The sequence below is a fragment of the Solanum verrucosum genome, unplaced genomic scaffold, assembly GCF_900185275.1.
Source record: "Solanum verrucosum unplaced genomic scaffold, falcon-dt-bn FXZP01000228.1, whole genome shotgun sequence".
Taxonomy (NCBI): Eukaryota; Viridiplantae; Streptophyta; class Magnoliopsida; order Solanales; family Solanaceae; genus Solanum; species Solanum verrucosum.
The window spans coordinates 13,213-23,959 of NW_026020210.1; the positions used below are offsets into that span (position 1 = coordinate 13,213).

At 31.8% G+C, this 10,747-nt stretch overlaps 2 protein-coding genes across 2 annotated transcripts; both read right to left on the minus strand.

Moving 5' to 3' along the window:
* Positions 1–3,866: 3,866 nt before the first annotated feature.
* Positions 3,867–4,643, minus strand: LOC125830314 (LEAF RUST 10 DISEASE-RESISTANCE LOCUS RECEPTOR-LIKE PROTEIN KINASE-like 2.1). The gene has a single exon (XM_049509516.1). It carries the CDS (start codon positions 4,641–4,643, stop codon positions 3,867–3,869), a length of 777 nt encoding a protein of 258 aa, XP_049365473.1.
* A 3,576-nt stretch (positions 4,644–8,219) lies between these two features.
* LOC125830476 (PR5-like receptor kinase) lies at positions 8,220–9,303 on the minus strand. The gene has a single exon (XM_049509672.1). It carries the CDS (start codon positions 9,205–9,207, stop codon positions 8,452–8,454), a length of 756 nt encoding a protein of 251 aa, XP_049365629.1. The 5' UTR covers positions 9,208–9,303; the 3' UTR covers positions 8,220–8,451.
* Between the last annotated feature and the right edge of the window lie 1,444 nt (positions 9,304–10,747).

Consider the following 10,747-nt stretch of genomic DNA (forward strand, 5'->3'; position numbering starts at 1 on the left):
TCATGCATATCCTACATACTCAGCACATTTAAAGTACCAACCACATACTCTCGCGCAATATTGTTTGATAATATAGATTTGGGCGTTCAGCGCTCAGGTCGCGATTAGTACAACTTCAGATTAACTCAGTAGTTTTTTTGGTGAATCCTCATCTTTCGAGGATGAACTCTATATTTCATTCAGTTATTATGATTTAAATTTTCAGACAGTTAGAATTAGCTAAGGGCTTGTCCTAGAAACTTATAATAGTAGAGGCTTTCAGACAGTGACATTAGCTTTAGCTTATGCTTACTCATATACATGTTGTTTTGAGTTTAATAAACCCATTTCAAATTTTGTTGTCGCAACCATATTTCAGTTTTACGTGTGTATATCTTTGTGTTATGCTAAACTATGAGTTAGTTTTGGGGTCATTTGTTGCTCTAAGCACTGTATTACGATTAAGGGATAATCTCAAATTGTGATAATAACGAAGTTGTAGTAATTTTTCAGCAAATTGACCATTGGACAGCTTCACAAAAGACATTGTTGGAAGGGATTGTACATTTACATTCCATGATGTCCAGGCTTTGAGTTCACACATTTAGTAGACTTGATCTGGAATTTGATTAAATTCATGGTGAGATTTTGCAAAGGATCCTAACTTGAAATTGAAAAGTTGTTATGTGTATGTTAGCAGAGAAGCAGAACAAAGACAAATCATGAAAAGATCTAGACCAGTCCATGAAAGTTCAACCATGATGATTCAATGTGATATACAAAAGAGTCGAAGCATTCCATCATCAGGAAAAATAAAAAACTTTATTTGCAATCATCATGGTGAAAAAAGGCATACCAAACAACGTTGCTATGCGATTATTGGATATCCAATATGATGAGATTTTTCAAAGAAATCACGAAAGAACTTGACAAGTAAAACAATAATAGTCACACAAAGGGAACAATCACAACCTACAACTAATGTGGCTTAACCGAGTAACTTTGATAAGGTTGATGTTTTTCATATCATTTCCAAGAAAAATACATGAATTATTAACATAGGAGCATCCGATCATATGACTAGAGACTCTAATAAGTTATACAAACCAGTCATCCATCCTCGCAACAAGTTATTTTTATTGCTTAAAAACACTTGTAATATAGTGTGGGAAGGATCTGCTGAGTTGTCAAGTACTTTGACACTTGATACTGTTTTGGTGGTGCCCTCACTCCAAAATAATTTATTGTCTGTAAGCTAAATTACCTTCACTTAATTGTACCGTAACTTTTTGGCCCTATTTTGTATCTTTTAACACATTTTTACCCACACTCTTGGTTATGATGTTAAACGGGGAAATTAAAGCTATACTATCTGAAGTTGACTGAGATTAGTGGAGAACATAAATTTGGGTGTGCAAGTCATACAAGTGGTGTTGAGAAGGCTAAAGAAAAATATGATTGTGGCATAGCAGACTAGGACACAATTCTTTTTGGTTATTTTAAGACACTTGGACCAAGTTTGTTTTTCCAATTTAGATATTTCAGATTTTCAATGTAATATTTGTAAACTAGCAAAAATTCATCGAATCCTAATCAACATTGATATTTGTTTCTCAAATTAATGAATGATAGTTTAGATGCGTTTTCACACTCCCAATAGTTTAAATATGAAACTCAAAAATATGTTTTTGACACTTATCTCTAAATAAATTAAAATAAAAAAGGTTAATATAATATCACAAACCTCAAGAAAAGTCAAGTGTTATGGAGCAAATTTTTGGGAAAATTTCTAAAATTATCCTTTTTCTTCCTAGATTTTTCTAGCTTTTGGTTGTTTACATAGTTTGTTGGAAAGTTGGTCCAACGCGGTTTGAGTAGGAGAAAAGCAAACATGAATTGCTGTGAAACTTCGGCACCGATGTTATGACTTTAGACGACGCATTAATATTAATGTTGATGTGAATTTTTTTATTTTTACTTCATATAATTGATATATAGTTATATGAAATTTCTTTTTATCTTACAAATATATAGGACCCAAATTATGTGTATTCAAAACTGTAAAATATGAATTCACTTATGAGATAAAAGTAATCTCACGCAATTATTGAGCAGCAAAATAAAAACTACGGAAAAGGGTCAAAATTGTCCCTGAACTATGCGAAATAGACCACTTATACCCTCCATTACATTTTGGGATAAAAAATACCCCGCATTTATCCCAGGAGACCACAAATACCCTCAAGAGTTAACACCCCAATTTTTTAGTGACGTGGCAAGCCACATGGGACTAATCCCTCCACCTAAGCATTGCCAACTAAGATTCACTACAAAAGAACTTGACTTTTAGTGGCGACAAAGTCGCCACAAAATTCCAAAATATTGCCACTAAAGGTTATGAGTGATTTTTAGTGGCGACTAAGGCTCCAACAACCATTCGCTAGTAAAACCTATTTTTTCAACAAAAAAATATGATAATTAATTTTCGATTGCAACCTAATTTTCTAAAATAAATAACTTGCAATATCCATATTAAAAACATCCAATATTATTACGAAAAATAATCAAAATTACTTCTCGATTCAAATCTCCTACTATATATATATAATGCATCATTGTACATTTTATACATTTACATATGACATAAAAATAAAACATATAGTGTCTTCAAACTCCTACTTAATCGATATCATATTTGGTTTTTTAAAAACAATGAAGAAAAAAACACAAAATTAGAATTTAATGTTAAAAACTTTTAGTGACGATTTTCTGGGCTTTTGTGGCGACTGTTGTTGCCGCTAAAGATCTAGTTCTTTTGTAGTGAATCCTAGTTGGCAACGCTTAGGTGGAAAGATTAGTCCCACGTGGCTTGCCACGTCAACAAAAATTTGGGGTGTTAACTCTTGAGGGTATTTGTGGTATCTTAGGATAACAGCAGGGGCATTTTTTATCCCAAAATGTAATGAAGGGTATAAATGGTCTATTTCATATAGTTCGGGGGCAATTTTGACCCTTTTCCGTAAAAACTATCCGTCCAGATGCTGATAGGGCTAATTTTCAGACAAAGTCAAAATTCTAAAGTCAGCTAGTCAAGGAATTTAGGGATCGTTTGGTAGAATATATTTGTAAAAAGGGAAAATGGTCAAGAATATCCCTAATCTATTGAAAATGGTTCATAAATATCTTCCTTCCACCTTTTGGTTTAAAAATACCCTTCACCTTTGGTTTTTGGTTCAAAGATACCTCTCCTTTCACCTTTTGGTCTAAGGAATACTATTAGTCCAAATTTAATTTAATTTTTTAACTAATTAGATAGTAACAAATATTAATTGAAATTAATACATAATGAGTATTTTTTATGAACTAAAAAAATTTAGGGTAGTTTTTGAATTTTTTAAAATTTCCAAATATTAGAACTTGGTCCAAATACTAGTTTTATCTACTATTTGAAAATTTGAAATACTTGACAAATATATTTATCGAGTTATATGACCAAATACCATTTCCCAAATTGTTTCCATGTTTTCCCCAAATTTTTACCAAGTATTATTGGGTTCAAACAAAACAATCCCTAATAGTTGACGTATGATCTCAGTTAATGACTGTCCTAGTTAACACCTAAGGCCTGAAAGGGATTGAGAGGAAAAAGTCCCACATTTTTTTGCGTCAACCATTTGATCATAAATAAATAATACACCAACCAAAAGTTAAGTTTAACTGATGGACAATAGCTAGACTAAAGTTGTCAGTTCTCACCATAAATAAGACTTTTGACTTTCATACACTAATAACTTCAAATAATCTACATTTATCATATTACCTAAACTAAAAATTAGATATCTGAAAATAAGGTCGATCATCTGGTAAATTAAATCTACTAAATTAGTCTAGTCATGTAAATGAGTTAAAAATTGCGTACCTTGGGATTCGCAGGTATCAAACTTTATGGTGCCATCATTGCAGAAGCACAACGACTCGTGTTTTGAATTGTGGTAACCGCAACGCCCTTCTGATGCCTCACACTTTCTGCACTCCTTTGCGATCTGCCAGTCTAGTACGAATCCCTCTCCAATCGCCGTACCAACTCCTCTATTGAACCCACCATCCATCACCGGCACCACCACTTTCTTCTCACAAATTCCATACCACTTAAAATCTTCCGGCTCATGACCCCCAACATAAAAATATGAATTGTTTCCGCTTGATGTTAAGCAATCTAACCGATCAGCAGAATCTGGAAGGGAAACGGTACAGTTGAAATAGAAATTAAGGTACAAATCAAGCTCCGAATATTCCAATGGAAAGTCGTCATTCAGAGTAAGGTTATGATGTACTCTCGGGCATCCTATGTGATCAACACCATCAATATCCACCAGGGTAAGGGAGGAGTTATCGTAGTCAATTTTCGTAACATTGAAAAAGTCATCAGAAATGTACAAAATTGAATCAGTTTGAGAGCAATTGATCCCGAATCCTGGATAACCACAGTATTGTGGAGAGGCGGAGTTGTACTTGTCAAGTCTCCAAAAAGGATATGAAATATTAAGTCCATTATCGCAAACAGATGAAGGGCAATAACCAAATGGCGTAGTATTATCAGCTCTACTGGAGTTGATGATGAACAAAAGAAGAAGAGAGATGAAGAATAATTGAGTTGGACACATCGTTAGATGATGTTTGGAAAAAAATGCAAATTGATTGTGGTTTACATGTAGTTTGTCCTACCAAAATAATGTATTATATTTCTTATATATTGACTTGGTCGTCATGGAGGAATTAAGAAAAAGCCTAAAATAGTTATTTATATTTGGGTTAAGACTAAAATCATTCTTAGATTTTTACATGGAGCAGTAATAGTCATTTATGTTGCATTCTTAGTTTTAACATTTGATTTTATCCACAATTTTATGTATGGAATATTCAATCATTTTTAAATATATTTAATGGAAATAATAATTGTATGAGAGAGAAGGTTAGAAGAAGAGCACCTTGTTCTGTTTGGTAAATATATTTTTGCAACTAAACTAAGAATACCTTGACATATGATGTTGCAAGAAAGAAAAGATTTATACTATTATATGTGAAAATGACGTGATGAACCTCTCGATGATAACTGCAATAACAATTCTTTTAAACAAAACAAGGTGTTTATCTTCTCACCTTCTCTCATATGCAGTTATTATTTTTACTAAATGTATAAAAAGATGATTGAACATTCTATACATAAATTGTGGAGAAATTCATGTTGAAAATAGGCAAAAGTTTGGGAGAGGATTAAAGTGCACGTGAGGGACTATTACTACTCCATGTACAAAACTCAAAAATGATTTTGTGTCTTAACCCAAAAATAAGGGACTATGTTTAAAAAAAATTCTCCGGAGGAATTTGTAGGAAACTTCGAATTTGGTTGTTAAATTTCTCTTCCATACCTTATAGTCAAGACAGTCACATTTTGGAATTAGATAATTTGGTGCGATTGTGATTTATGTGTTGGAATATAGAGACGTAAAATGGAGAAGAAAGTGACAGGCACTTGATAGGCATGTGGAAAATATTTATATACTATCAAACTGGAAAAGACTAGTATTTTGTAATTAATTGTATTTGAACATGACTTTTTTTTTTTAAAAAAAAAGAAACTTAAAAAGTTTTGTGAGTGTAAATCATTAATATTTCCCATGTGCTATATAAATAACTGAACTTCAATATTTACAAATAATTAACAATTTTGAAATTCAATAAATGAAATACTAGAGTAATTTTTAATGTCCAAATTTCATGTGCTATATTAATAACTGAACTTCAATATTACAAATAATTAACAATTTTGAAATTCAATATATGAAAGATTAAAGTAATTTTTAATGTCCAAATTTCATTTGAATCAAGTTAATTAAACAAGAAAAAAATGGAAGTCAACATCTAGCAGGGGAAGAGTTGAAACTTGAATTCCAAGAGTAGAAAAATCAAAAGCAAGAAATTGCTAGGGGGTTTCCTTTGTTATGAGAAAACACTGTAAAACATTGTACTATCGAAAGAAGACCAAGAATTTCTGAATGGTCACTAAAATATTGAGAATATTAGATTATCTAATAATAGAGTAACTCAATTGTTATTTTTTTTAAAGAGATACTAAATATTTAATAAATTTCATTGTTTTCTAGTTAGCATGTCACTAAGTTTTATTTTTAAAATAAATAAGTCTTTTTTACTCATCAAATTCGTGTTTTATATTCAATCAAACATCCGGTTAAAGAGTGGGGCACATTCATGAATCAAATCATATTTTCTGTGGAAAAAGTTCTAAAATGACCTATTAAAAAGAGCTTAAAAATATCCTTCTCCCATCAATTGATTTAAGAATGCCCTTAATGTTTAATACTCCTTCCTTCACAGAAATTTAACTAAACAATTTTCGCTAGTCCACATAATTTCTTTATCAAATAAAAAGACCCCACCCAACCCGAAACGTTTCACTGCCAATTTAAGCCCTTTATCTGTTCTTTCTTCCTCTGTTTTCTTTCTTCAAACACAACAACTGCAATCCAAAAACAACTGATTTTTTATGAACCCCACGTATTTGGATTGAAGAGTTGTTGGTATTGTTGTACTAGTTATGCAAAGGGTTGTGCAACCACATGATAGTTGTAGTGAATGACTATCCAACTTCAGATGCGGCTCAACATAATTCGAAGCTTAAATTGAAATTTTAATTAAATGCCTAAAATGTAAATAATTTTTTTTGTATTGATTTATTTTTCTAAATTTTTAGATGTAAATTATTACTTAATATCATTTTTGTAAATGATTTTTTCAAATATTTTTCTTAAATTATTATTTTTAGGTAAGATTTTATCAATTTAACATTGAAAAACATCCTTTAATTATCGAGTCAATTATTATATGAAGTGTTAATATAATTCTAGAAGTAATAAGGTGATAAACCTTAAATTAAGATAAGAGTTAAAATCATAGAATTTGATTCAAAAGGTTGATAACTTGGTATACCCTATTTTAATATGAAAATTTACGAAGAAATAAAAAATAATTTGTAATTCACTTTGTTCAACACTTTTCGACTATTGACTCATATTTTTGACAGAGTATTACTTTAACTATCAAAGATTTGAAAAAAGAGAGTGCAAAAAAAGTTAAAAAGAATAAATAATGTAAGTGTTAGCGAAGAATATGTAAGAATGCAAATAATATTTTCTTGATTTCTTCTGTTACAATGGGGTTAAGAAGATTAATATTATATATAGATTTGCGAGACATATCAAAGCATAAGATTGCAAATTTTTGTAAGTTCAACCACGGTAAAATCTTCTTATTTCAAATTTTAGATATACGATTTGAAAGCAAGCAATTAAAATATTTGACTGATCATAAGTACTCCCTCTATCCCTACTTGTTCAATTTTTCTTTTTTACTTGTCTAATTTTGACAAATCAAGAAAAGACAATTTTTTATAGAATTTCTTGAAAATTTTAAATTTTTAATTCATCCAATTCATAATAAATAGAAATAAAATAATAAACTCACTAGTCAATCATTATTTTCTTAATAGGATGTGTCAGTTTGAAAATGAACAAGTAATTAGGAAGAGGTAGTATGAAGTTTGCAATAGTTCTAAATTCAGAAGAGACTGCAGTAGTTTTAATCCTTTTCAGAAGTGATTCAGTCAGAGATCGTAGTACCAAGAGAATACGACTCCCATATTCTTAAAACTCATGTTCAAAATATCATTATTTCCTCCATTTAAAATTGAGAAAAAGTTGAAGAAAAGAGTTTGGTATAGACAATGGTCAAGCAAAAGTTCAAATTCCAATGAAGATTGGGTTGGGTTGAGTGTTTTTAATTGATAAAAAATATGTGGATCAATAAAAATTGACCACTTGTTAAGCTAAATTCCGCATCATATTTCTGTTATCGAAAAGGCATTTTTAATCTAAAGAAAACGTTTAAATTAATAGATGAAAGGAGAACATTTTGAAACCATTTCTAATAGGTAAGAACACTTTTGAGCCTTTTCTGTATTTTCTAGTAAGTCACTACATGTTTAACCAAAGTGTACATTTACTGAACCAAATCATGTTTTCTATAAAAAAGGACCAAACTGTATTCAAAATGGCTCATATTTGCCTTCTGTTAATCTTTGGTCATGAATATTACTCTTATATATATATATGTATATATATATATATATATATATATATATATATATGTTATAACCCAATATTGTCCACAAACTTACTCTTCAAATTGTACAATTGTTGAGTCTGTAGACTCGAGCGTCGAACTCAAAGTAGAAAATAAGAGTGGCTTTGTTGGTCGCTCCAATGTCGATCCTTCTGATTGTGAAGGAGAACATATGAAAGGTTTTGGTGGCATTTGCATGACCTCTAAGCTACCTTCTAACATTTCAATTACCTTACCAATGGCTGACCTTTGTAGGGGATCTGTTTGGATGCATCACAAGCCAACTAATATCATTTTCTTTGCAATCTCCTCTTCTTCATTTGTCATCGTATCTCTTATAATTAGTTCTTCATCTAACAAAATTCGTTGATAAGCCCAACGCGGAAAGTATATTTCACTATTATGGCTTCTTTCAGCACTGTAGTTCTTTCTTCCTCCGACCATTTCAAGAACCATCATTCCGTAGCTGTAAACATCAGATTTGTGGGACACTCCTCCAAAGTTTCTACTGAACACCTCTGGAGCTATGTAACCAATGGTTCCTCGGGCTTCTAGTGTGGACATTATGCTCTCTTTTCGAGTAGATAGTTTTGCTAAACCGAAATCAGATATCTTAGGACAAAAGTCCTCATCCAGAAGAATGTTGTGAGGTTTTATGTCAAAATGCAAAATTCGGGAGTTGCATCCTCTATGCAAATATTCCAATCCTCGAGCTATCCCAAGTGCAATTTTGTATAACATTTCCCATCCCATGTTAGAATCTTGGTTGTATATGTGTTTATCAAGAGATCCATTTGGCATGAATTCATAAATAAGAGCTTTCTCCTTACGATTCAAACAGAATCCCAACAGAGTAACGATGTTGACATGAGAAGTTCGACTGATGCTTGCAACTTCGTTAATGAATTCTTCTCCATTCCCCTTTGTTTCTTTTAAGATCTTCACAGCAACAGGATGACCATTAAGGTTACCTTTGTAGACCCCTCCGTAACCTCCTTCTCCAAGTTTCTCCTTAAAGGAATTTGTCATTTTCTTGATGTCTGAATAGCTATACGCCGTTGATGCTAGGGATCCATACTGCCTCTGGAAGGCCTCTACATTATGATCTTCTTTTTTTGAAATTTTATTTGTTTTCCTTGATCGAAGCAGCAAGTCAAAACGCAGACTACAACTATTGCAGTCCCTATTGCGGCTATGAATCCTATATAAGGAAACAAGAAGAAATGTTTATTGGAATTTTCTTAAGAAAAGGAAGATAATAAGATAAATTAAGGTGAACAAATTCAAACAATAATCACCTATTACAGTCTTCATTCCGGGTCTGTTTCTTCCTGAAATTGAGACATAAAGGGGAGGTGGTAATCTGATACCAAATAATAATAATAATGCATCTCAATAAAGTACAAGTAATCCATCACCTATGCCTGAAAATGGATATAGTTTCTAGATTTACCATGAAGACATATTCTTGGTTGGGGTTTGGTCTTTGCAAATGCACATAAATTCATTACTTTGAACACCACTTTGCCCTCCACTATTCTGATAATCTCTACAATTAGTCCCATCCCACTGCAGAAAGAATCCCGTTTGCAGAACTTGTGTGTCGTAATTCATTTTTAGCAATCTATCTAGAATAGTTATAGTGCTCCAGAAGCTCAGTATGAAAAAACCGCAAAAGAATGGGTAGTGGCATTTCAGGCACAATTGACAGCATATGTCTCCCTTTCACAAGGTTGAGTGCAGTCATAAAAGAAGAAGAGAGATGCAGTGTTATGCGCCAAGAAAAATGGAGTACCACTTGTGTTAAAATTATGTCTTGGTACTGGACATGTGTTGTCTTCATCAAACACGTCTGCTTTGGCTAGCAGAATAGAGTTGTTTGTGTAAAATACTTCCTTAATGATAAATTCCTCTTCAGCATTATGAAGAAATGGCTTATGTTTGTTGCAGGTGACATTATAAGCTGGTAAGCCACAGTAGGATGGTATGATATATTCACTAATCACTCCATTACGACAATCATGTGTAATGCAGGGTGAAGAAAAGAACGACAATGACAAGAACAGAAACAGAAACAGATTTCTCAACCATGAATAGGCTTTGAAAGTTCATATATATGATGTCTAAAACAAGAAGAAAGGACAAAGGGAGTATGAGAAACAGGACAAAAGATATTGGTATAAGGAAATTAAGGTTTGGAATCATACTTGAACACAATTCATCAAATATTTCGGCCAAACATGTATGCAGGCCCTTAAATTTGACCCTATATTTCATTTTGGAACTTCAACTCAACCCTTCAATTCCAATTTTCATGTTCCATTTAGACACTTCTAAGTGATGCGGCAGAGGTGAGAGTAAACCAAAAAAAAGTATTTTTTCTTAAACAAATAAAAATAAAAACTCAACCCTGCAACTTTATTTTTTATGTATCACTTAAACACAAAATATTGATTTTATGATTTCTTTATTTTTATATATGTTCTTCAACTGCAATTTGTATTTTAAAAATCGGTATTCGTCCGTTAATTATTGTAAAAAAAATAAAATTGACGGATGATCATTGATT